At 40.5% G+C, this 27,546-nt stretch overlaps 4 protein-coding genes across 6 annotated transcripts in view; 3 read left to right on the forward strand and 1 right to left on the reverse strand.

Annotated features, from left to right (window-relative positions):
• The window catches only part of tsfm (Ts translation elongation factor, mitochondrial), a 3,313-nt gene extending 1,335 nt beyond the window's left edge, over positions 1-1,978 (reverse strand). Inside the window, exons 1-5 of the mRNA XM_035662875.1 lie at positions 1,842-1,978; positions 1,408-1,560; positions 1,179-1,307; positions 958-1,080; positions 169-247 (exon numbers count right to left, since the gene is read on the reverse strand). Coding sequence (XP_035518768.1) covers positions 169-247; positions 958-1,080; positions 1,179-1,307; positions 1,408-1,560; positions 1,842-1,889 — 532 coding nt within the window. The 5' untranslated portion in view covers positions 1,890-1,978. The remainder of the gene's footprint in view (positions 1-168; positions 248-957; positions 1,081-1,178; positions 1,308-1,407; positions 1,561-1,841) is intronic.
• A 2,025-nt stretch (positions 1,979-4,003) lies between these two features.
• On the forward strand, positions 4,004-8,039 carry endou (endonuclease, polyU-specific). Its single transcript, XM_035662321.1, has 9 exons — positions 4,004-4,082; positions 4,174-4,296; positions 4,390-4,512; positions 5,822-5,996; positions 6,105-6,310; positions 7,119-7,232; positions 7,322-7,428; positions 7,524-7,666; positions 7,750-8,039. Exons 1-9 carry the CDS (start codon positions 4,025-4,027, stop codon positions 7,868-7,870), a joined length of 1,170 nt encoding a protein of 389 aa, XP_035518214.1. The 5' UTR covers positions 4,004-4,024; the 3' UTR covers positions 7,871-8,039.
• A 6,032-nt stretch (positions 8,040-14,071) lies between these two features.
• On the forward strand, positions 14,072-15,070 carry LOC118328645 (neurogenic differentiation factor 4-like). The gene has a single exon (XM_035662488.1). The coding sequence runs from the start codon at positions 14,072-14,074 to the stop codon at positions 15,068-15,070; it is 999 nt and encodes a 332-aa protein (XP_035518381.1).
• A 6,804-nt stretch (positions 15,071-21,874) lies between these two features.
• Positions 21,875-27,546, forward strand: part of LOC118328357 (zinc finger protein 385A-like) — a 30,113-nt gene continuing 24,441 nt past the window's right edge. The window contains exons 1-2 of one of the 3 annotated variants that reach the window (XM_035662048.1): positions 21,875-22,204; positions 22,342-22,384. In XM_035662048.1, coding sequence (XP_035517941.1) covers positions 22,372-22,384 — 13 coding nt within the window. In that variant the 5' untranslated portion in view covers positions 21,875-22,204; positions 22,342-22,371. Of the gene's footprint in view, positions 22,385-27,546 lie in introns of all 3 variants that reach the window. The other 2 variants (XM_035662049.1, XM_035662047.1) reach the window with 2 other exon arrangements.

The raw sequence follows: 27,546 nt of genomic DNA on the forward strand, positions 1-27,546 counted from the left end.
GGGCCAGACAGCTAAACAATGAGGTAAAGATCATCACTAGCAGCCCTTTCACATTGTGACACATTATATTATTATAAAAAATATCCATAATAGCCACTTCAAGGTAAGACTTGTGCTGCTTGTGCCATGATGATAGGTTCCTATATATGTAATAAAAATCTTACTGACCTATTGTGAGGGCCACCTTGTCAGCAAGTGAAGCTCCTTCTACACTGAGTTTGCTCAACTCCTCACCAGCCAGGACACTCTGAAAACAAATGTGGTATGTTAGCAGAATCAGTGCAAATAAAACAGGACTGATGCATTCATCCTGGGTTAACAGTGCTGCATACAGTTGTAGTATATTCTTTCCTACCAACATCAACCTCTAGACGTCTTAAACTGCATACAGTAGTTAGCTAGTTAGTTAACCTCAGACCTCCTACTTGAAAAACGGTGGAAAAGCCATTTAAGTCAAAATACCAAGTGTCCAACGACACATAAAATATGGCGTACAGCTCTACTTTGTCATATTTTAAGAATCCTCCATAGAATCATACTCTTAAGTTCAATTTTTACATGATCTCCATCACCTCCCTTTGTGCTACAAGGTTAAACATATTAAAATGTAACATGTATATGTAGTATATAAATGTAAAACAAATGGTGTATAACACACTAACATGTATTTGTAAACAAATATCAGGACATTTTAAGTGTTTATCCATGTACAGTTTTTGTTTCTGCAATTATTACTTCTTCTATTAAGACATATTTTGTAGTAACATTTTCAAGATAACAGTTCTGTTTAGACCAGTTTCACTAAATTAGCTCATCCAGCTCATATTAATAATGTCAGGTTTGTGAACATCCCATGAGCCATGTGTCTATTTGCAAATGTATTTTTTTTTTTAAATGACATAAAAATCAGATTATGGGACTTTCCAGTTCGACTTCCAGTACAACTCGTGTCTTTACCTTCACATATCCCGTCTTGCTTTGGCTTTTACTCTGGTGGTGAGCCAAGGTGGCAAACGCCACATCCTTAACCAGCTGCTGGAACTTCTCATTGCGAGCAACAAAGTCTGTCTCACAGTTAACCTGCATCGAACAGACAAGAAGGAAGACAACAGATATTGCTCAGTGCCAACAAACTGGAAAACAATCAACTGAAATTCTAATAATCCAACTGGCCTTACCTCCACCATAACTGCATCTTTATCTCCTATAAACAGACCAATCAGACCCTCTTTGGCCCTGCGACCCTCCAGCTTGTTTGCTTTGCTCCAGCCCTCCTTCTGGGCCTGCTCGTGTAGCCAGGTCTCTGCCTGGAAGATTGGAAAATCACATCAATAACACACAGTCACATAGCCAGTCGTATCAGGCACCAAAGCTGCAGATATATTGTGACTGAGAGAGGGGCTTCACCTGGGCTATGTCATTATCAAACTTCTCCAGGGCTTTCTTGCAGTTAGTGAAAGTGTAGCCGGTGCTTTTCCGTAGTTTCATCAGGAGGGCTTTCTCAGCTGCCAGCAGCTGACAACCTGTGTGCAACGACTGCACATGCTTGCAAACGCTCACCTGAGGGTGACAGATGGGAGAAGATGCAACTTCCAAAAACCCAGTGGTACACAGTCAGATGTGTCACAACTAATGTCATTTAAATATTCACATAAATACACGTAAACATATATATGCATCCTCAATATCTATTCAACGTTAAATAAGAGTGAATTAACTATTGACAGGATGGAGGTAACTCAATGAAACTGGGCCAGTAACGCTGGCTGGTCAATCTGAGAATAAGGAAACTAATAAACCAGCTCAAGCTTCAGTTAAAATGTAAAGTTTAATGTGCTCACCTTTGCAATGTCTCTTGTAATTGTTCTGAATAAGAGTGTTAAAGTCATCTTCACAGCCTGAAGAAGTGAACTGACTTATAAAAGCTCAGAATGTCATTGACATCCACGCTGTGTACGGAAGCCGTGTAGGGCCAAAAGGCTCTACGTAAAGGTACTTATTACCGTTGAGCGCCCTCTACAGTCCGGGAGTACAGCTGCGTTTTAGAAACCCAGTACAGGGAAGTGCCTTCACCTCAGAGGTTGAAGCAATATTAAAATAGTACATATTGATATTCTGTCAATTGATTACATGATTCTGACCTCATCAGTATTGATCATATGATCATACAAAATATTAAAAATGCAAAAGTCTAAATAAAGACTATAGACCTGGTTATCAAAATGTATCTTACTTGATCCTTCAATCATAAGCAGTGGTGATTACATTCATTAAGTCCTGTGTTTAGGGCAAATTTAATGTACTTTTACTCTATTTGAACTCCAAATACCATTTTATGCTGCAACATTTCAGAGGCTTTTCACTCCCCTGCATTTGTTTGACAGCTTAAGTCACTAGTTCCTTCATCTATTATTTATAATTAATAATATATGTACAGCTGAAAAGATTAGTGGATTAATCGACTGACAAAAAATTAATTAGCAACTATTTTGATAATTTTTATGCAGGAACATTTCCATGATTCCAGCTTCTCAAATGTGAGGATTTGTTGTTTTTCCTTTCAATTATTTATATAATTTTAAGGTTTGTACTATAGTTTGGACATATCAACGCATTGTGAATGTGTCACTTTGTGTAATTGTGATGGTAATTCTCATAATAACGAAAATGATCATTAGTCGCAGTCCTTTACAAAATAGTTTAAAATTAGCTCCACCTCAACCAATCACAACGATGTGATCCTGCATTTACATACTGTATGAGTAATAATAATCTGTTGTATCTGTTTATCTTATCTTGAGTACCTTTACTTTTAATACTTTAAGTACATTTGATTGACTATATTGACCTACTTTTACTTAAGTAACAATTTCATTATTTTCACTGTGTGGTATTAGTACTTCACTTAAGTAAAGTACTTATACCACTATATTACTATATTACCACCATAAGAATACTTACTAAACATTTTTAATTGTAATCTTTTACAAATTAACTTCTTACAACAATAAGTATTGGATGTTATCAACAACACATAAGCAGTGTCCTACTCTCCATTTTTTCCAACTCACTAGCGGAAGCTAACTATAAACTGTTTGAGGGCAAGAAATTGCTATAATTTAATTTATGATTATGGAGGACACATAGTGATTTAAACTGCTCTGTAGAAATTCAACAGTTTCCAAGAGAGACTCCAATGCTGCTATGCTAAAGAAAAGTGTTTTAACATTGTCTGTAAACATCTGAAAGCTTCAGAATGTAAATTAACATTTTAAAGTATACTCTATGCATAACTTAAAGCATTTACATGCATCTTCGCTGTGTGGTATATACAGTCGGAGCATGTGACCTCAACATAATCAGGGACACTGAGGGAGGTGAGCTATTCTGAGTAGTCTGAGCTATCTTAGATAAACCCTGTGAAATACAACATCTGGTCACTCTGGCAGGAGAAATAAGACAGGGCCATCCTGTGGAAATTTATTTTTTATACATTTTATTTTGTACTGGACAATATAGTCTTAAAAAACAGGCTAAAAGAGACATTTAACCTAATAGTCTTAACTTAATATAATTTATATTTATTGTAATGTAAAGAGTAATAACATCAACATCTTTATCACAGCTCACATCTTGATATGGTCTAATTCTGATACATTAAAGCACCGCCTGTGTCCTGAGCAGGTGTGCAGTTTCACAGAGAAGAGATATAGAGAAAATGTATTCCCACTTTTTAAAAACAGCACTTTTTTTATCTTATCTTGTCATCTTCCACAACATGCCAGACATCAGTCCTTTACAAATGCTAACTATGAACAACAGCTTAAAATTAAGAAGCTAAAATGTCACATCTGACAGCACATTTTATCCAAGAGACACAGTCCAGATCAAGGCACTGACATCCTGACTTATGGGCTGGGTTAGTGCGAGTGCTGCGTTTGGATTGGTCAGGTGAAACTTGCTATAAAAGGGAGACCATGATAACAGTCATTTCACCTTGTTTTCAGGTTGCAGCTGAGCCAAGATGAAGGTCATTGCTGTTCTTGCACTTTGGGCAACCCTGTTCTACCACGGATACAGCAGTAAGACATTGCTTCTGCTCTACTATCATCATCACCTATTATTTGTTATTAGGCTGCTGCGGTGATACCAATCTCTCCTATTGATTCTCAGACTCCCTGGACACATGTCAGGGTCGTTGTGGTTATGGAACAGACAATAGTTTCTCCTGTCAGTGTAACCCATCCTGTGAGCGCTACAACGACTGTTGCAACGACTACGTTGAAATATGTAAAGGTGAGTGACAAAAGCAGACTCTTACATAGAAAACCTTTAATTTACCAATGTATACCTTGCCTCACATCACAAGTGTGTTTCCTTTCTTTCTAGCTGGAGCCACCTCTTGTAAAGGCAGATGTGGTGAGACATACAACTCTCAGAACGAGTGCCACTGCAACTCCAAGTGCGCCAAGTACAATAACTGCTGCAGCGACTTTGCAGACCTCTGTGACAGTAAGAACAAACATGTGTCACCTGTAGCTGACACCGTCTCACGTGCCACACAGTAACCACTGTTAGTCAGCTAGTTTCTATCTGTTTGTGTTGCTCCTTCCTCACCAGCTACTTCTGGCACCTGATCACTTTCACATGAATCTAAGTCAGCAAACATTGAGCCCCACGGCATTAAAAAAAGCTCAGTTTTCACAAAATACGTAGAGAACAGTGAACACAAACTGTGTATCAAAAATTTTCTTTTTTCTTTGTTCCCCTCACATTAATCATCCCACGACCACTCAGATTTAGCTTTTGATCCTTCAGAGGGGCCTAACCCTGAGGTTGGGAACCACTGGTTCTACTACGTAACTGTATATGAAGCAGTTAAAACTGTCTCCAACTCGACTAACAGTAAATGGCTCTTTACACACTATTGCATCAATATTAATAATATAATTTATTATATTTAAAAAGCAATCACAGGGGCTGATTTTCTGCATAACTAAAGTACATTTTGCAGAAAATACGTCTTTACCTTTACTTAAGATTTTAACTTTTACTTAATGTAACGTAATGAAGCATTTCTATATTGAGGTATCTGTACTTAAAAAGGACCTGAATACATCTTTCACACTGTTGGCTTGTGTGGCCTCTCTTGGTCTCCTTTCAGTATATGACCAGTGGGTGTCACTGTTGTGCTTTACAACACATTGAAAGCAAAAAGAGTTCAGTTTTCTCAACATATCCCCTTCTAGAGTAATAATACCCAGTGTTGGAAGAAGTATTCAGATTTACTTAAAGTAAAAGTAATAATACTGCAATATAGATATATTCCATTACAAGTTAAAGTCTTGCTTTTTTACCTGAAAAAATTACCTGAAGCATGAAAAGAAAGATGAAAATGCTCATTAGGAGAACAGGGTGCTTTATGTTATTATTATGTATATGTAATGTTATGTTACTACTAGTCAAAAAGCACATTTTAATGTTTCTGGTCAAGGAGGAGCTTAGTTGAACTTTTTTATATACTGTAGTGATGTTTAACAATACTGTACATATTTAACAATCTATTATAATCATCAGTTTGTATTTATATAGCCTACTGATTATACAGCCTGTTTGTTACAATATTTAAAATCTTAATCTGAAAAGTAACTTATAGGTGTAAAGCAAATGTAGGGGAGTAAACAGTACAGATTTTCCCTTGAAATGTTGTGGAGCAGCATTAAATGGAAGCAATCAAGCAAGTACCTCAAATCTGTACTTAACCACTGGCTGTCTGTGTGCGTGTTTCTGTGTCTGTGTTTGTGTGTGTGATGATCTGCAGGTGATGGAGGAGGTGGTGGTAGTGGTGTGATCACTGATGCTGAAATCAAGTCTCTCTCTGAGACACTCTATGCTCTGGATTCAAACAAGGCTTCAGCCTCACAGTTGGTCATTGACCCTCAGGCTCTAGTGCCCGACTCTCAGACCAGCTCCCAGTCAGATCTCTCCCCTGGACTGTGAGGAGACCATTTTTATCAGCACAGCTCTCTCTTTCATGTTCTTCACTTCTTGATGTATTTGTCCCCTTTTTTCTGTCGTTCAGTGTTTTCTGTTTGTGCTTCCAGCTTGTTCCGATATCTGGATGAGGAGACTCTGTTCTCCAGACCCACCTACGCTGCACTCCTGGCTGTGCTGGACAACTACCACAGGATGACTGGACAGACAGAGGATTTCAGTCCTCAGCAGCTGGCTGAGCAGGAAACCTTCGTCAAGGAGACCATGTCTAACACTGAGCTGGGCAGAGAGCTGTTTGCTTTCCTCTACACCAAGGGTAACTGGGTCTACATGTAGTGCAAAGAGTACAGAGTGTACAAATACAATAAGGATCACAATATAAGAGTATTAACAAAATAAAATAGAAAATATAAGACTATAAATGAAAAATATATACACTATATGCAATAAGCAGTAAAATGGTGTATATAGTTTGCTTTCACAGTATGCTACAACTTGAGCCCAGATGTTTAGGCCCATATTTGTTCACATTTTGTCAAGTTGGCACCATTAAAGTATGCTGAATAACCATCAGCAGTTCCTGTTAGTAATGTACTGTACAGACAACTACGTTCACACTGCAGATCCACAAATCTGATTTCTTTCTCTCAAATGTGACTCAGATCTGTTTTTGTTTATGACAGAGTGAGCAGCACAAATCACACAGAATCTGACCTTTTCAATTCTGAATTGAAATTTGTTTGCAATACAACCTCAGTGTGAACAATAATTAATAATTGTGACTTCTTCACACTGGAATCTGAAATGTCAGGCAAATTAGTGCAGTCATGTCTTTTTTTAATGATTTCTAAGTGGATTTGTGTATTTGTGAAGGACGTCAGACATAAAGATACCCTCGGACAGCACAAGTCACCTTGAATCCAAAGATATGCGTGTGTCAAATCTGTTCATTCAGATTCACCTGGAGTTATGATTGGAGTGTGATTTTTTACACAAATTGCAGCGGTTGGGCGTTAAGGGTTTTAAAGTATCTTAATTGCCTCTTACCTCCAACCGTATATTTGCCTACTGTCTGTCCAACCTCTGCTTTAATGTTTAAAGTGTATGTTATTCTAAATTTTTAGGCGTCTATGCAACAGAGGAAGAGTTTATTCACGACCTGAAGATGATGTGGTTTGGTTTGTACTCTCGCAACAACAAGAAGATGGACTCCAGTGGCTTTGAACACATCTTTGCAGGTGCGGACCGAGCAGGTTTCTTTCGGACACCATAAATGGTTTGCAAATATTCTTTCTTTTTGATTATTAAGAAACACACTCTCTAATAGGAGAGATCAAGGGAGGAAAGGTGTCTGGTTTCCACAACTGGATCCAGTTTTATCTTCTCGAGAAAAGAGGACAGCTGAACTACTACAGCCACAGCTTCAACGGGCCTGTAAGCATCCAACATACAGACCTCAGTATGTTGATTAATACTGTGACGTGCAGCTCTAACTTTATTTTCTGTTTCTTTCTTTCACCTGCTCCCAGTGGACCACTTACCCTGATGTCATGGGGATGCAGTTCATGTGGGAGGGGTACTTCAAGCAGGTCGGTTCTGCAGTCATTGGCTGCAGCCCTGAATTTGACTTTGCCTTATACAGCCTCTGCTACATCACTCGCCCTGGAAAACAGTGAGTATATCTACATGTCCTGGGATGTTTTCTTGCAAGTGAATCTTTTCTGATTTAGATCTTTTATTGTCCCTCATCCGTAGGTGTCGTCTGAGCCTGGGAGGGAAAGAGCTCATTATCCAAACTTACACCTGGGATAATTCTTTCTATGGTGATGGGAAAAAGTTCATCGGCTCTGCCTTTCCTGCAACCCCCAGGAGCTGAAACCGCTCTGTCCAACTATAAGCAACTCACGGACGCGGCTGCTTTTGTTTCATTAGAAACATTTTGAAAAATGTAATTAAACTCTAAAATTCAGTTTAAAAGTTAAGAAATATGAGGTGATATAGAGGTATCACAAGAAGCAGCAAGCTTGTTGTCATTCATATTTCAATAAAGCAGTCTGAAATAATGTGAAAAAAGAATATATCTTCTCATATAGCTTCTTTTTCAGAAGTGGTCCTCTCTGACGCATGCATTAGTAAAACAGTAAACCAGACAGTGGATTAATCTGCTGTGTAACCTTTCCAAGCAGTCTTACAGAGCAAAAGAATGTGGTGCTCTCCCAGGGGCATGATCAAACTGTGCCTAATGGGGCAAAAAATGGGCGTTTACACACCCTGAGCGGGCACAATACTGACACCAACCCTTCAGTAGTAAGAGCATGTGTGCATCTGACACAATTGCTTATTGTCTCATAAAACAGCAAAACAAAAAACAAAATGCAGTCTTTTGCAGTATGAACCACAGAAACAAAAAGACATTAACAGATCCTGTTCTGCTTGACCTGCTTCAAACAGTAGCCACCAGCTAAACCTGTTCTTATCAGCTGTCCATAAAGCTGTGCGCGACTCCCCAGTGTGGGGTTAAGTGTGTATGTGTGTGTGTGTATGTATGTCCAGCTGGGATGGGGGTTGATTTTACTCTTTCACTCATCTAGGGTGACTAACAGGATAAATTCTGGTCTGCCGACTGAACAGGGGGACACACTTGCAGCCCTGTTTGAAGAAAGTATTACAGGAGATGGATCTGCCACTGATCCCATTGTCCACCAGTCTCTGTGCATTCATGCAAAACAAGAGCACAAGACCAGTCAGGTCTCAGGAAAACTGTGGCCTTCAGCCATTCATTTGATTTGGGCCTCACATGCAGTCAAAGTGCTGCAGCAACATGACAATAAAGCTGGCCCAGGGAAGAATTTGCTGTTTTGTAAGACCATATTACATTTTCTGAGCTGGTGACTCTAGAAATTAGAAGAGTAAATCTTCTCTCTTTTCACACTGGCCTCTTTTTAAAGCCCCAGTGGAATCAAATTAAATCACAGTGGGGCAAATAAAAGAAAAAAAGATTCAATTGTTTCTTTTGTCACTCACACAACTTCATAATCGAATTATAGCTGGCCACCCGCCAGCGTGTCCTCGCATCTCCCCCAAACAGGGTCCTCCTGGCAGATCTCGTGAGCCACCTGACTTTTGTTTTGTAATTATATTATCCCGCTCTCCCTTTAGCGTGTTGTGGCTAATGGCTGCGCGGGCTAGCCCAGCTGCACATGCAGAAACAAAGCTGCTTATGGGGCCAGACAATGGACCCGTGGAAAAGGGACGCCTGAAGGCGGTCGGCCAATGAGCACGCACAACAGGGGGCCAACCGAGGGTTTAGGGAAGGGTTAAGGGGGTTTAGGGGTTCAGGCAGAGGGGGGTGTTTATTCTACCCAGTTGTGGGGTCCATCAATGAGATGGTTAGTAGGAGGACACATGGTCAACATCACCCCTGTCTCCCCAGGGTCGGTGCTGGGCTGGAGGGAGGTTCAAGTTTGGCTTAGATGCTGGCCATTTCTAAAGTTGATGGGGGACCATGAAATACAGAGCAACGTTCATTCTCTGGAGTTTTTTGTATGCTTTCCAAACAATTTGATGACCGTATTGTCATTGCTCTTACCTCTCTGCAATGTATAAGAGAGGTTTATACATTCTGAAGTGGACACAGACATATGCAGAAGGTAGATATATATTGGTCTGCTGGAATGAGTCTCTTATATTGCTGCAGTAAAAGTATATCCAATATCACTGTTAATTATTGGGAAGAAAAAAGATTTTGATCACTGCACATACAGTTTACCTACTTTTCTAGAATGAACACATATAAACACATACACACACACACACTGTGTCATGCTGTGGCATTGGTATCTCTCTGAGGACTTCCATTATGACAGATGGATAAAACCCACTTTCCCTCACTGTCACATAGAAACTCTGGGGACTCAGAGGAAGGTCATGTTTGTGTGTGTATTGGAGTGAAGTTTTATCCGTCCTTCATATTAACTCAATTCATATCTCACAAACATACCTAGAAAAGATGCAGGAGGCAGTGTCCTCTGAGCAATGGGAACATGCTGAGTGAGCTGAGCAGCCAGTGGAGAATAGATGAGCATCTGAGGCACAGACTGTTAAAATAAGAGGTATGTTTAAGAGAAGACCATCTGCAGCAGGACTTCGTCATGTGTGGACAGCACTGAGGGATCTGGGGACATTATGGCATACATAGAGCATTACACTTGAACACCACTTGTGGAACATGAAGACTGGATGGTGTACAGGAAGTGGGTCAAACTGAAAATAAAAGGTATTAAAGGAAGAAAAAAAGAGCAGCTTTGTCATGACAGACGTATTTAAAGGTTGCAATAACACAAACCAAAAAAATTTCTAATTCATTCTAGTATTCTAGTATTCTAGTATGTGCTATGCGTGCGTGCAATGGGGACACAAGGCCTCAGCTATCATATTCCCCTGCTGGTTCCACTCTGGGGATGCAAGAGGCCCGGCTCTGCTATTCCCATTTCAGGCTGCAGGTGTGGAATAGGAAAGGCAGAGACCCAGGGGGAGGAGCAGTGGGTAAGGTGGGCGGCCTGGGAATGAGAAGCACATAATTTGGGTGTGGAGATTACCTTGTAACCTACCTCAAGCCTCTCTGTTAGAGCATGTGGTGCCCTGTTTCTGTTTGTGACGATGAGCGTTAACAATCCCGTTGACGTCTCTGTCACAGAAGTAAGTAAGTAAGTAAGTAAAGCTTTATTTATATAGCACTTTTTTGACACAGATGTCCAAAGTGCTTGACAAACAACAAATATACATATGGGTATAACCTACCAATCCAACATACATCAGGGAGCCAATGTAAATACATAAGGAAGATAAAACAAGGGGGAAGGATAAATTAAAAGAGAGATGACAGATGAGAAAACAAACAAGGACTATAAAAAGGCTTGCCTGTAGAGGTGGGTTTTGAGGAGGTACAGAACATTAAGGTTAAACTTTATTGTCATATATACAATCATACGCAGTACAATGTATAGTGAAATATGTCCTCTGCATTTAATCCATAAGTACAATGGGCAGTCACTGTACAGCGTCTGGGGACCAACTCCATTTGGCCTTGGTCAAGGGCACTGACTGGAGAATTAACGTAACATACATGTTTTGATGAACCCAGGACCTTCTTGTTGTGAGGTGACGGTACTAACCACTGAGCCACGTGGTAAAGACAGATTATGACCATTTATCTGTGGTTTAACTTTTAAATGCTGTTTGCACCTGATGCATCAGTAATATCAATAATCAATAGAAATAATAATCCATAATAATATAACAGTGTGAAATCAGGCATTAGCATAATGAGATTTGATACTTTTGGTACATTTTGTTGATAGTGCTTTTCACTAAGTAATATGTTTAATGCAGAACCTCTACTTGTATACAGTAGGCTAGTCGTATACATATTTTTAAATTGTGGTATTTAGTAAAGTATGTGAGCACACTTCTTCCATCACTTACAAATACTTACAAGCCCTGCTTGAACATTCAGTATAATAACTTTTTATTTATGTAGTAGTATGGCTTATTGTGATTCAAGCTGCTAAATCCTGAAGGCATGGACCTCTACTGCAGAGACACGTGGCCAATCAAAGTGTCCCAAAGATGATGCTCTAACTGCACACCTCATGTGACCAACCTTACCCCGTCTGGTCAGAGCTGCCTCCTGGGTGAGATGAACTTGTTTAACAGCCTGTCTCCGCAGTGCGGAGGGATGGATGGCTGGAAGAGGGGATGGAGCAAACACCTGCTCACATGCAACTTCAAGCTGTCACATACAGTTAGACTCAGCCGACTGAGCGCGTCTCCTCCTCAGTTCAATGCAAACTTGCAGCGGATTTGGCGGCCGCCCTCGCGGAGCAACAAAGGCCAGTGGGCCTCTCCTGTTTGTCTGGAGTATTTCAGTGGGCTTATGCACATCTCCCTCCCTCCCGCACACACACACACACACACACACACACACACGCAGAGGCGACGAGTGGAGCTCCGGGGGCTCGAGCCACGGGCCGGCCACGCGCGAGCTCGAGCGCGTCAACAGAAATTGGATGGAGGAGGAGGAGGAGGAGCTTCAACGTGGAGGTTAAAACCCAGAGCCCCCGCAGAGTGACCCACGTTGAGAGTGTGTGGGACAGCTCTGCGCAGGGACACAGCACGGAACTTCACCACTCTCTGTGTGAGTCAGTGGACAGAGAGACAGACACCGAGACATCATCATCATCTGGCAACACTTACCCAGGAGGTCCCAGGACACACCAGCGCAGGTATGTTCCATAATTCATTAAAAAGTAGGCTAATTTATGTTCACAGAAGGACTTGATGTGACTTATTTGTTAATTTTTGTTTAGGATAAATCGTTATTTATTTATTTTTTAGTATTTTTTTTTTTACAAACCTGCATTCAGTCCTGAAGTTTTGGACTCAAACCTCACCTAAAGTCATCAGGCAATGGATCTAAGCCATCTAATGAAAAAACATTGTATTAAGAGCTTATTTCAAAAGCCTATGTTGTGGTGGACATTTAGCAAATAGCAGCTCAAGCTCACAATTCTTCGGGCCAGACATTAATATTTGTGCGAGTGGAAATGTATGATTTCAATCTCAATCTGAGTCGGCTGTCACTGATCTGGGGATGTCGATCTTGCATTTAATCCCATGGTCGTCGCTTCATCCACGGAACAAATCCTGCGATGCCCCAGATTGAAGTCCTGTTGGTGACTTTATCTCGCAGGGGGCATTACCAGTTCACCAGTAGACCGGGATTACCCTGAGTGAGGGGGGAGAAGGGGGGCAGAAAGGGAGTAAATGTAGATAAAGCATATATGTAAAATTCAAATAGAAATCGCTCACCACAAAGCTGGGTTTTCTATTTCCTGCCATTTAATTAGTCAGCAACACCTGTGGCCGAGGAGCGCACAGCAGGTGGGAACTGTCCGGTGGTGAAACCTGACTGCTGTAAATTACGATTTACAAAATAGTTATTATCATTATTGGTTGTTATTGGTCAGTGAAAACTTATACTCAGGTTACATCCTTTACAGGGCCATAGCAAGATTTTAGGAAACACCAGGAATCCTCCCTGATGCACCTCTTAACCTCCAAACACCAAAAAGAAGCTATTTTATTATTATTATTATTATTTATATTTTTAGTTGATATTAAATGAACTGTTAAATGTTTTCTGTAAATTATAATTGCTTACATGAAGGCATACATGCTTTCATATTGGTCTACAACTAATCAAAGAGAAGAGAGAAAGTACCAGTTGTTCAGATTATTGTAAACCTGACACTGTGATAGTTTGCCACATAATATTGTTACATAATAACCAGAGCAGGTAACTGTAAATTGAGGTGAACCAAGAGTTTGTCTGAAAGTCTATACAAAAGCTTCAGAGTGTAAAAAGTGTTCAGATCCGTTATTTGAAAAAAAGTTACAATACCATGTAAAAATGAAAGTAAAGGTTTTGCATTCAAATATTTACTGATGTAAAAGTACAGACATTTTAGAAACAACCTAAAATATCAAAAGTAAAAGTACTCATTATGTAGAATACCTGCTTTATATTGGATGCAATATTTGAATGCATCTTTATTTTGTTGTAGCTGGTTGAGTTGGTGGTTTAACATATTGTATAACAATATCACAGTTTATAAACTCATATGTAAAATCTAAATATACGCAGTAACTTGTAGGGACATTAAACAACACAATATTTTCTTCTGATAAATTCTGTCATAGCATAAACTATACATAAGTAAAGTAGAAATACCTAAAAAAATAATGTCTAATGTCCTTCTTTCCAGGACTGGGTTATCTACAGCACTGTGACACCAAGTTGAGCTCTAGTGAGATATATTATTCATAATGGCATGCATAGATTACATAAGACAGTTAAGACAGAATAGCAATATAAAGGATTTGCTCTAATAGAAGCACTGAATGCACCCTATGTCCCTAGTTTTTCTGAAATGTAAGACTACAGTAATAAGGATTATAAAGCGGTCTACACCACAGCATGAGTTTGACAAAGATGTTTTCTTGTTTCTAGACTACTATGATGATTAAGCCATATGTGAGACAAGGCGAGGGAGAGGAGGTCGTCAGCCCTCTGCAGTGGATGGATGGAGACGTGAGCTCACCTGATGGAGACGCGTCAGTCTCATCACACCGCTACAGAGCAGGTGGAGTGAACCAACAGGCCCAGGAAATGGGAAGTGAGGATGTAGAGGAAGACGAGGAGGACGAGGAGGAGGAACAGGAGGATGAAAACGAGTCCAAACGACGAGGGCCCAAGAAAAAGCGGATGACCAAGGCCCGGCAGGAGCGATTCCGTGCGAGGCGTGTAAAGGCTAACGCCAGGGAGCGTTCACGTATGCACGGTCTAAACGATGCGCTGGAGAACCTGCGCAGCATCATGCCCTGTCACTCCAAAACACAGAAATTGTCCAAGATCGAGACATTGCGGCTGGCACGCAACTACATCTGCGCTCTGTCCGAGGCCCTGGAGGGGGGCCTTTCCACAGAGAGCAGGGCTTTCATGGAGACATTGTGTAAGGGTCTCTCACAGCCCACCACCAACCTGGTGGCCGGCTGCTTTCAGCTGGGACCAGCTTCTAGCGGTGGGATGAGACCTGAGGACAGACACAGAGTTCCGGCAGCCCCTACTCCTCTTGGTGGCATTGTCAGCTACTCCTCTCCGGGCCTGCCGAGTCCGCCATATGGCACCTTTGACTCTGCTCACCTGCTTCACCTGAGGGCAATGAAAGGAGGAGTGTACGAGAATCACTCGCCAAATGAGTATAATGCTGGCGGCGTGGGGACCCCTCCATACGACGGCCCGCCTACACCACCTCTGAGCATCAGCAGCAACATGGTACCCAAACAGGAGCCTTCACCCCACTACCCACCCTCACACCACTACTCCCCCTCCCCTGTGGACCAGGGCCTGTATCAGACTCAGACCGGCTATGACGTACATTTAGAGGGGCCGTATGACTCCTACCATCCACCACACATGCCCCCCCGACAGATAACCTCCGTCTACAGAGACTAAGATGAATCAGGAGGGTCGATTCTGCTTCAACCGTCAATAAAACCTGACTGATGGTCTTCGCTCTTTAATCCTTGATGAACTGACGCTGATGTCTTCTGGACTGAAGGAGACTGAGGGATCAGGTCTTTCTCAGTAGACTGTCTGCTAGTAGAGGAAATGTAGAATAAAAATGGTTTGTTTACATAGACTAGCACTGCTGCACATTGTTAAAATTAGAAAATACTTGACTTACATTACCAAATGATTTAGCGACAGCAAATGTTGCTTTGGCCATGTTGACCAGATGTTACTGTGATATAAGCACTTCTAATTTAGCTTTGGTGATGTCAGATATTCTACATAAATTAAAAGTAATACTATTTATTCTTTAATTTAATACAGTGTAAATGGACTTTGTTCTGATGTGCAGGTGTGTGTCTGGTTTTCCTGTATATATTTGTGGTTTTTCTTTGTTTGATGCTTAGACTCATAGTTTATCTGTTATATTTCTTTTGTGTCCAATTTTCTTTGTCATTTATTACATGTTTTGCTCTTGAAACATATTCAGAGGTAGATTTTCTAGCGCAAAGTAGCTGATCTTTGGAAGATGTTGTCTACAGAATGTTTGGATTTTAAAATTGGAAGTATATAAATGGGGATTGATGGATCAAGGTGAAAAAGCAAAAATGTAATTCTCAGGTTAACATTGTGCAAATGAATATCTACTTTCCAACATATTTTGCACTGGATACCATGTAATGTCCCTTCGTCTTTTTCATTTTTTTTCGTTTCTTTTTTGGAAATGTTGATGTTATTAAAATATTAAAAATCAGTCCCTTGATTCTGTTTCTAGTTTATGTTAGATAGATAGATAGATAGATCGCATCACCGTCAGTAGCGAGGGCTCCTGTTTACTCAATACTTTTGTTTCTCATTTTCCTCCACTAGATCTCGGTGGTTTAGCTGCACTAATCCTTTGGCTGTCATTTAATGAAAGGGTTGGATGTGCGAGGCAGGATTGTAAGATAAAGATTTATGATTAACATGGCTGCCGGGCCACGCAGACTTTCTTCTTCACTGACACTGGGACAGCGTAATCCCAATGACATTCGCTCAGACCACAACTTCACACTCATATATGTAATAAACACATCTGTTCATTTAAACCTTTGACCTTTCATGTACACACACACAGACACAAATTTGTAATGCCTAAGAGTCAAGATTTATAAGGTTGGAGATTCCTTTTTTTTGTAATGTAGAAACACTATCAACAATAAATTATACAATATCATTATAATAAAAAGAGCAACTGACTAAGTAGAAAAACATCAGGCTTGAAATGTACTGTCAAAGTGGAGAAGACAATGACAAAACAAAACAAAGATCTGATCTAAGAACAGCCACTTCTGTTGATTCATGGTCCAGGCTGGTCAGTGTGAAGGCCACCCACTGAGAGGTCAGTTAGAGGGGGTCACAAGGTCACACTGGGTCATGGCTCACTGGTGGGAATGGTCATAAAAAGTCAGTTGTCTCCTCTATTTGCCAGTTAACTTCCCAACCAGTGTATTTCTGCACAATGTTCACTGCATCTTTCCATTTAGAACGGTGACTGTTTGGTAAGTATGATGTTAGAGGTTATATTATGGATGAAATGCTCATAATCCTGATAAACATCCTGATGAACATCCCATGGTTGACCTGCGCTGGGAGAGATATATCACTTTGTTTTCGCAAGGATTAGTATAAGCCTCTGTGTGTGTGTGTGTGTGTGTGTGTGTGTGTGCGCGTGCGCACGCGCGTGTGCGTGTGTTAGCAGTGCATTTGCACTACTAACCAGGGAAGCCAGGGACTAACTTTGAAGGGACGGGATGAATAACAAAAACAGGGCATCTCTCTGCTCTTTGAAGGCACAGCCTATCCTCAGACAGAGCATCTGACACTGGATATGTGGGATATTTCTTATTTATCCACATGATAGATGATAGACTGTTGATAGACCAATGTCTTAGGGGGACAAAAGATTTTCCATTTGAAAAGGGCACTTTCGCACCCAAGACAAACGAAGGGCTGCATTCGCCCTTACCCCCTTGACCCCCTTGACTATGACTTGGATCTATGAGCCTGATGGCAGAAGAGGTGCTATATATCTTGTGTGCTATTTTGGCCAAAACACTTATGTAAAAGAGGTTTTTAAGCTCACAACTGACATTTCTAGTTAAAGGAACATTTTGGTAATCTCACAGGTCTGTGATTTTTGAATCATAAAAAGAAAATTAAGAAGGAACTAATCTGGTATTAAAATAGAAAAATAAAGACAGTGTTCAGTTGACATCTAGTTTTTCAGTGCACATACGAAAGCATCCAAAATTTGAAATTAGTCTGCAATCATGCATGTAATTCCACCACAGTATAAAGTTTCTTCTTATAAGTGAATAATGAATCAACATTTACTTGGATTTAAATGAGGCAGTTATTTTAAGGAAATTCATGTTTTTCCTGTCATTTTTTTTTCCTGGGAAATGTTATTAGAAAATCACAAGCCTGTAAGATAAAGCATGTTTTATCTTTTTGCCTGAGAGAAGTTTTCTACTGGCTGAATATTATCTGTCAACCATATATTGTATAAGGTGTACAGTATGTGTAGAGTTGCGTAGGTATATGTATGTTTATGCCTGTGCAGTAAGTGTCTGTGGACAGTCTGTGCGTGCATGGTTGTGTTATTTGGGATAAAACAGTATTAAGCAGCTGATCAGAGCTCAGTGTCTGAATGGTTGCATTAACTCACTAATCCTGAGGGGAGAGGGGCGGCCGGGGCAGCAGCTCCTCATCTCCTCTGCTACACAACAGCATGCAGCTATTATGCTCAGCAACAAGGCATCTGATGCTAAACACTTACTCAGACACCAATAAAATAATCTTAATTCAACTGAAGATCAGGAAAAAGTAGTATCCTGTACTGTATGTGCTTTGGCTGTCATAAGATGCTTTTGTCAGTACTAAGTCTGTAGAGGAGGAGAGTAGAATTGTACTGCCATCAAGTGGTGAATGTTTTTTTGCTGAAATAAAATCATCAATTAAATTTGAGATGAGTATTTGTCCACTAGGTGTCATCATTAGACAACCAGCTGTAACTGTGAAGGGCTTCTGTAGTTGCGACACATGGTCCTTCCTTGCGGTTGATTGAAATTCATCTGTTAAACACAATGTTATTATGTACAAATGATATATTTGACAGTGATTTTACACAGGGTAGAGCCTGAATGAAACATTTGGTGAGATCTCTTCTGTTAAACACAGTGTACCGTGAGTGAGGAGTGGGGATAGAATTAACCTATTTACATGTAAACTGTTTGCTGGAGTGTGTTTGGATAAGAATAATCAGGCTAATGCAGGTACCTGGGGAGTCGGCTCTAACAGAAATCTGCATGCTGTCCTCTCTATCCAGCTAGCGATCGTATCAAACTCTGTAATTATTTACAGTGAAAAGGACATGAAAAAGGATTAATCAAGGAAATCTGACTGATTAAATCTTCAAAGGCGGCACTGGAGACCAAGGGCTAATAGGGAAGAGGGATGTGGTCGGTGCTTTTATCCTTGAGGTGGAAAAACTGATGAACAAAAACAGACTCTCCAGGACTGCTGGCACACTGGGAATGAACAGCAGCCAAAAACATTGTAGGAAAACAACACAATTGGCACCATTTGAAGTAAAATTCTTGCTTGAGGTAAACATTATTGTTTGATAAATTTCATTTGTGTGATAATTCCTTTATAGATAATGAGAGAAATTATTTGTTCAGTGATTCTGATGAAGGGGGGTCTTCACCGACTAAGATTTTACATACAAAACATAAGAATGAACAAATTCTGTTTTTATTTAAGTAAAGCATTTGATTTAATAATAATAGTGATTTTTATCAACAAGAACACATACATGCTCATACAGAAACATTTGGTTCATAGTAACTTTGTGTGTTACCAGTAACCAGTAAATTATCTTTTACAGCCAGTGTCCAGCAGTTGGCTTGGTTTGACCTCCGTCTGAGGACAGAAATTACCCGCCTCAACGTATAAGGTGTCCTATTACTTATAGACTATTAATTGTCTGACACAAAAGCCAACCTAGGCAAAAAGTATGTGAACAGAGTGCCACCATAAAAATGTAACTGCATCACTGTGGCCAACAGTAGTTTAATTTGTTGGTTGAATGAGTTGTTATGTCGCTCCGAACTGCTCAACATGTCGAGGGAAATGGAGACATTGATGAGCCATATATAGATCAGAGCAAGAGAGGAAAGGGACATCCTGCATTACTCTGCCGGAAGTAATGGTGAGCGTTCTTGTAAAAATTTTATTGCAGAGAGAGAGAGACAGAGAGAATGGTTTAGAAAGAGAAGAGCGACCCTGAGGGGGAAAGGTTGAGGAATCAGTGTATGTGTAACTGTATCCCCCCGGTGAAATGTGCTTACTGCTCTAGTTTGCTGTCCTTCCCCACTGTCCCTTAACATAACCCCTACATGGCATGTTGCCAGAAGGTTTTGGCATATGTGTGTGTGTCCATATTATGCAAATGAAATAAAAGTGAAGGTGTCCGCCGTAAATTTAACCAGGATGTACGTTCACATGATCATAAGAAGGGTCACAGTGGGATACTGCCAAGACTGACAGGACAGTGCCATTACTGCTTTTACTGCTCGCATTTAAACGCTTGTTTTTTCTAATCAGCCTGTCTCATCCAGACAAGAGCTCTTCACACACTGAATGTCATTAAACTGTTTATATAGCTGTGATAGCCTGTACTTAACTCCACATTTATCCACCATATTCTGTAGGAGAGTTGTAATGAACGAGGCAGAGCAGAGCTGTCTTCTTCTTCACAGGCCTTTTAGCATATCAGAATTAGATTGACATTTACTCGACATTGCGCCATGCGTCAATCTCACCTCAGGCCTCGCCTCCTGCTCCTCTACCTAATACTCTCGTACCTCTTTGAAACGACACTTGCAAGCACATTTATGACATCCGATCTGAATTTACACATTAACTGGCAGCAGTGTGGGATCGACATGCTAGCACACAGGAGTCCAGCTGTATCATGTTTGTAAATGTTGTGTTCATCTCACAACCATCCACATTTAATTTTATCATCCCAGCTATCCAAGAACTTCACTTTGGGTGTTTGATTGGATGACAGATTGAACTGCGTAATGGGTGGATCAGCATTTTAGGCCACTGACTGTAGAAGTTGCCTCCCGATGTTTGATGCTTTGCACTGTGGGATGTGACTGGAAAAAAAACAGCACCAGGAGGCCGTTGTCCTGTGAGTGTTACTGAAGTGGATAAAAAGAGTTGGGAATATATGACAGTTAGTGCATTTTTATTCACACCACACTTAAATTACTGTAACCAGATTAAAGTGTGTGAATAATGAGTTTCCTAAATTAACGTAAGTGCAAAAACCTGTTTGGTCATCTAGGAGGTTGTCAGGGAGCAGCTAAAAAAAAGGCAAATTCATTGGTGTCTATTAAGAGTGTGAAATGTGTACCATATCATCCATCATGTCATTTAATGCTACACTAACATATATTTATATATTACAGATCAAATGACTTTTTGCAATGTGAGATGGGTGCATTCGTAGTGTCAAACCCACAAATAATCATTGCTGCATTATTGTACAAAAAGTAACTCCATGGCAGGCTGTGAACTTTCCTAACTGAGTCTCAAAATGACCACAAACCACAAACTGTTGTGGAAGCGGAGAAGAAAGATGGTTACTGGAGGGCAGAATGACACTGAACAGCGAGGCAGTGGCTACTCCGGTGCTTCACTGTCAGTGAAGTCAGCTAAACCACTTTTGAACCATACGGTGGTACAACCTTCTCCATCTAACCCGGCAGGAGAAATGCTCCGTTGTGGATTTTATAACTGAACTATGAGCAGGACGCATGCTTTTACTTTGTCTGACTGTGTGAAAATCTGATGTTTTCACTTCACAGATGACGAAGAACGGCATTAAATGAGCTAGACTACAACATAAAACTCATGTAGCTGTGTTTCCACCACAGTAACTGCTGATACAGGAGTTCAGTGTGTCACTGACCTGAAAAAATTACATTACAACCTGTAACTTTACTGGATGTTCTATCATTGAGAAAATTTAATATGTTGTATTTTTTATATATCGCTCAAACTTAGAGTCTAATGTGTTTCTGCATTGTTGAATTTCTAGAGCAACTTCATAACTTGCAGTTATTTTACTGTAACCTAAACCTAAACCTTTTTTATCCATGTTTCTTTGTGAATTCTGACACATCTGCAGAGTCAAAATACCAAAAGAAAGACAAAGACTAAAGTGTACACATGACACAGTAGAAAGAGTGCAGTGAATGCAGTTGATTGCCCGATAAAAGAAATCTCTCAACTCACAAACATTCAGAAGTTGCATGAGGTTTTTTTGCTCAGGTATTTGAGCAATGGTTGAAATAGTGGTGTGGTGAATATTAAATCAAAAGCAACATACTGTTTAACATATGTGACAATGAAACCTGTTTGCAGAACCATTTGTAACATATCTACCTGTAAGCCATCTGTTTCATTCTCCAATCATATTTCCCTTTGCTTCACCATATCAACATTTTCTTCCTCTCCTTCATGCCTCCAACTTTCAATGACTTGCCTCCTTCCTTTTCCTCATCAACAACAACAACAAACACACACACACATACACACTCCAATCCTTGTTTCCTCTGATCTGCCATACGTCGCTGGGTCCCCCTCCTCTCTGTCCTGCCCCTTCTCTCCCTCGCACACTCTCTGCCTGTATCTCCCTCCTGCCACAGTTGTCCTCACATATTAGGTTCCCCTGTCCTAAGAAGCAGAATTAGCCTCTGGAATCTCGTGCACTTGTTTCCTTCGCTCCCAGGAAAGACGTGACGGCATGAAGGGAAAATACAGAGAAAACACAGAGAAACACAGAGAGGGATTAAAAAGAGTCTGAGAAGAGCAAGATAAAAGAGAGAGAGAGAGAAACAGTGAGGAAGATGAAGGAGCTGAACATCAAGCCGCCTGCTGTTTGATGCAGCTACAGTGTGGGTATGTGGCTGCCTGTGCTGAGCATTTCCCCTCCACTCTCCAGCTGACTGCTGCAAGGTCTGCGCTCATGTCGCTTCTTGCTACTTTATTTATCTCTTCACAGTAACATGAGCATACTTTAATTTATTCCACTCAAAGAGGACTTCTGTCTGTATTACTTTATGCTGGCTGACACACTGACCTTTTGGACGAAGGATCTGGATCACTTCGATCAGAGGGAACCAATGTGGGGCTCAGGTAAGATCATCACCGACTACTGAGCAATGCAAAACCACCCATAACTCTGAGCATTCCTCCTTCGATCACCTTAAAATGAACTAAGGGGCAGATAAGCCAGGATACCCTCATTATCGCAATAGTCTAAGCAGAAAGAAAGAGAGGGTGACAGTCTCACATGAGGCTTTGAAGGTTTCTCTCTTTGATGAAAGTTAGGGAAGTCTCTAACAAATGCTGTCAGACGAGACTTTGAAATTAGACCTAGAATTACCCCCGACCTTTCACATACATCTTGGGTATGATGCAGGGAAGGAGTGATGGAAGAGGGGAGGGCGGGAGAGGGAAAAACAGTGTGTTTAGGCTTAAATAAAGAGAGTGTCTGTACGCTTCATGACATTCCTTACCAAATTGTTTCTTCATCAGCATCACAGCAGGAGAGAAGAGTCTGGCAGCCACAGGAGGAATACAGAGTAATGTGTGATAAAGTTCAAGGACGTTTTCTGTTTTATATGTTAGGGATTCAAATGATCATAGTCGGGTGCTGGAAACAAACGAAAAAATCTATAAAATTGCAAAAAAAGAACACATTTTACAAGAGGAAGATCTGTAGTTAGTTGAAATGTTGCTACATTAAAGGAAGCTGTGACTCCAGTGTGCGGGTAATCCTTGTATTGCAAGATTTTAAGGTCAGGTCATATTTTGAAATGTTTCTGGACTGAAAAAAGATGCGAACAAGTGAGCACATCGTTATCTGAAATTTGTAAAGGAATTCATCAGGCCTCAGTATTTCAGGATTAAGTCATCAGTGCTGTTTAAAAAACTTTATTATTGTTAAATCGCCCTCCCATAAACATGACCTATGTGAAAATAATCTCTGTATATTTGATAAAGCAAAGAAAAGAAAAATCTTAACTCAGGAACTTTAAATCACTCTGACACTCAGATGAAGCTGACTCAGCTGTTGTCATGTGATAAGAGGTGGTCATATAAATATATATATCATATATAACCCGTCTCTGATAAAAAAAAAAGATTAACAGAGTTAAGATTTTTTTTCAAGATCAAGAATGAACGTTCACACTTTGTAAATATACTCCTTACTAAAATATGTATATACTGTAAATATATATAACAGAAAGATGAACAGCAAGAAAATTGTGTTGCTAAAAAACTGATAATAACAAATATTCAGAGAATTAAAATTAGTTTAAAGCTGCATGCTAAACCATGACCAGTCGATTCCATTCCCCAACAAAGCATGTTATTTCGTACGCATGCACCAGTGAGCTACTTGACTGCACAGAGACATGTGTTTAGTCCAGTGTGTGTATTTATGTGTGTGTATTTGTGTACAATTTGAGCTAGGTCCTTTCCAGTCACCATTCTAGCAACACCTATTTTAACCTCTGAGGTGCAGTAAACAGACGCTCTGCTTCATTATCTAAAACAGATTTACATCCAAACACAGTGGGCTGCTTTTTATCTCTATACTATTTCTGACTGTACGCATAAGAACCTCTTGTGGTTTACGTTGTTTTATACAGACTCCTCATTGGCCTGAAGGTGTCACAGGTGGAATCTTGTTTCTGCTAGGGATAACGTATGCGGCCGTCATGTTAGTGTTGGCAAATTTTTTGTTAACATTTTCAATTTTGAAATTTAAATCTTTCATTAAAAAATGACCACAAACCACAAACTCATGGAAGCGGAGAAAAAGATGGTTACTGGAGGGCAGAATGACACTGAACAGCGAAGCAGTGGCTACTCCGGTGTGAAGTCAGCTAAACCACTTTTGAACCATACGGTGGTACAACCTTCTCCATCTAACCCGGCAGGAGAAATGCTCCGTGGTGGATTTTATTAACTTTTATTAACTGCTGGTGTTTGTAATTGTCTGAGATTTGTCTTCATATAGCTTGTCTACTCTGCTTAAACCATATGTAACCTGCATATCGTCTTCAATTCTTTCCGCTACTCTAGTGCAGACAAACTGGACACACAACATGTCTGCATTCCCCTTTCCACACCCACATGCCCCAAGACCAATCTGATATCATAGGATGGCACACCACTTTTAAGGACATTTCGCGTGTCATTTAACGTTATTAGAGCTGAGGCATTTTATGATTTTGGACGTGCAGGAAAGGAAACAGTCAGGGGACCTTCGTCAGGTGAACTTTTCATCATTTTACCATCAGTTTACCATTTGAGCAATAAAACTACTTGGTTAGGTTTAAGAAAAGACAATGGTTTGGGTTAAAATAATTATGTGAGTTAAATTAGTTACTAAGTTAGGTTAGGTATTTGACGTAAGTTAAATATGTTACACACCGGACACAAACAGCAGTCCCCTGGACACATCCATCCTTCACAGCCTACTTATTCCCTACACAGACTTTGTCACTCTTTGTATTACATCATCTGATTTTCTTTTTCTTTGACATTTGCAAATTAAATGACACACAGTGTCTGCTCAAGACTAGATGGCGTGAAATGATGCGAAAAGCAAAAAAGGCGTGACAACATGTGAAATTACTTAAGACACTGTCGTGTTATTCTTACGCTACTTGGTGAAACCGGACCTGGTGGAGCTCTGGCCTCTTATAGTTAGTGTGAACACAAAACACAAACAGCAGAACCAGTAAAACCAGGAAACAGAGCATTGAATTATAACATTTTAAGGGTTTCTTAAAAAATACTTGACACAATTTTATTGTTTCATTATTAAAATACACTTGTGCACACAGGATAGAAAATAGCTAAGTTATGTGAGAAAAAGTTGAATGTTTCATTAGCTGCTTTTATTTCTTCATCCTTGTCTATTTGGCCACTTTAACATGTACGTGGCTGATTTAACACATGCTTCCTAAAGCTTTTCATCAGTTTTAGACTTCACATAAAGACTCCATTACACATTGGCAGGAATCTTCAGAACTCATTCACTAGCAATCCCAGCTAAAATTAGAGTTAAACAAGCCTGTCGACACAGTAATGGCCTCCTGGGAGGGCATGAGAGAATGATAGGAGGGTTGAGGTCACATGCACATACTCACTAGCACACACACTATAAATCTATAAATATAAATACAAGACTTGTGTAATGTCTAATCCTTCGCAGGGCTATTTAGGTCATATTGTTACATGGTGCTGCAATAAAGTCTAAAACATAATCTACTAAATTTAACTGTAAACAAGAGCCCGATAAATTCAAATTCATTTCATGACTTTAGCCTATTTGACCACACAGATTTGCATAAACAGAAAGTTTTATCAATCAATGTTATACTTAAATGAATAAAAACATACTGTAAACATAATGTGTGTCTTAACTGCACCTGTATAGTAGAAGTATTGTATGTTGGCTGCCAATTGGACAATGCTGAGAAAAACTTGCCCATTGTTGAACAGACTGCAATAAGGGCTTTTTTGACTGTGACATTGCTCCTGCTCCTACATGAATAAAGGCATTAAGTTTGCTTTTGCATATATTTGAATGGTAAAAGCTTATTTCAGCTCATTCTTTCAAGGCCATATTTTTGTTTCAACTCTAATTTTGTTTCTCTGAGAACCAGCAAAGTGTTTTGTAATCTTACCATACTGTACATCCCGCAAGAGACACACACACGCAGGCTGGTGTGTCACCCAAGTCCAGTGGTCTGGTTTCAGTTTCCCATGGTGACATCCATTAAAGTCATGCTGTGTCTGCCCCTTCACCCTCAGACAGCCACATTAGCACCTGGCCCATTGGCCACAACAATACACCTACCTGCATTATTCAGCCCGACTCAACTAATGAGGAAACCTTATCTCTTTCTCTCTCACACACACACAAACCCTATCCTGGGTTCACACAAGCTTTAACACACACACACACACACACACACACTGGCTGATTTTCTGTATTTTTCTGTTAAATTATGTAGAAATGCATCACTTCATATTGCATAAAGCTGGAGGTCATGTGACAGTGCTGCCTGATCTTGTGGGAAAGAGTTTGATGAAGTCTTGAATAAACATTAGCACAGCATTCCCCTTTGAATGCATCATTCTGGTAAATGTTGGTACAGACATGCGTGCAGTGAGCTTAGTTTTTGAGCTCATTCAGCACTCTGCCTGTCAAACAGCTGTCAGTGTCCTCCTTCATTCTGCTGTTCCACCACATTTCCACACCTTACGCTTTCATCCCCAGTCAGCCTGCGTTAACCTCAATCTCTCCTCCCCTCCCTCCAATGCTTCATCGAGACCCTCGAGCTGTCAGTCTCCGTTGCGCCTCTGTGTCTGCTTTCCTTTTCGTTCTGTTCACACAGCTGTCTGGAATGGCAAGTACAGTGTGAACTGGGTCAGCATTTACAAAATTTACCACTGTTCTTTGTGTAAACACCCAACACAAGTAGAAAGGGAGACCAGAGCAGATATCTAGCGTGATATCGGGGGAAGATGTTGTGTGATACATTAACATACTTGTGACATGTTGCAGATGCCGTCGGTGTGAAGCACGAGTCACAGTATAGAGTGAGACAAGCAGAGAGAAAAAAACGTCAATAGTATACAGCACAAATAGGGTGACAGAGGGAAAGGGAGAACAGAATCGACAGCAGCATTATCACTCTGCCTCCTGATTCAAACACCAAAAGAAAACGCTCAGCAGCGCCTGCTCTCATTGGCCAGACACTCCAGCCAATCACGGCTCAGGAATGCAAAGTGCCTTTAGGTTATACCCAACCCCAAAATATGAGAGAGAGCGAGAGAAAGAGGGAGGGAGAGAGAGGCATGCTGTGGTGCAGAGGTTCTTCCAGTGAGGCAGGGCTCCATCTCAGCTGTATTCTCTGGTGTTCCTCCTGCTGAAGTGAATATATAACAGTGAATAAATTACAGGCTTCCTTTGCAGTAGATTGAGTGCATGTTGTGTTGCGGTCAGGGCTGCTGCTGCGCTCCTTCTCTGGCAACAGCTGGCTGAACAACAGACTTGTGCTGAGATCTGAAGGAGAAGCATCTCATGTGGACGAGGGGAAACCGGAGAGACACATATTAGGGATGCAAAGTGAAGGTTGTGATGTTGGATGTTTTTTCCACATTGAGTTTTGAGAGCCAGAGAGGTGGGCGCTTAAGGCTTGAGTCACGTCAGTAGCTGATCGAGGGAGAGAACAGTCAAGTGAGAAGATAACGTGGGAAAGAGAAGTTGA

The sequence above is a fragment of the Morone saxatilis genome, unplaced genomic scaffold, assembly GCF_004916995.1.
Source record: "Morone saxatilis isolate NCDOM2014 unplaced genomic scaffold, NCSU_SB_2.0 Contig18, whole genome shotgun sequence".
Classification (NCBI taxonomy): domain Eukaryota; kingdom Metazoa; phylum Chordata; class Actinopteri; family Moronidae; genus Morone; species Morone saxatilis.

Bases quoted from the DNA above. Each gene is read 5' to 3' on its own strand.
- endou (XM_035662321.1), top strand. From the start codon at position 4,025: ATGAAGGTCATTGCTGTTCTTGCACTTTGGGCAACCCTGTTCTACCAC. The intron at 4,297-4,389 runs GTGAGTGACAAA...CTTTCTTTCTAG, and splicing joins CTACGTTGAAATATGTAAAG to CTGGAGCCACCTCTTGTAAA. The intron at 6,311-7,118 runs GTAACTGGGTCT...CTAAATTTTTAG, and splicing joins TGCTTTCCTCTACACCAAGG to GCGTCTATGCAACAGAGGAA.
- LOC118328645 (XM_035662488.1), top strand. From the start codon at position 14,072: ATGATGATTAAGCCATATGTGAGACAAGGCGAGGGAGAGGAGGTCGTC.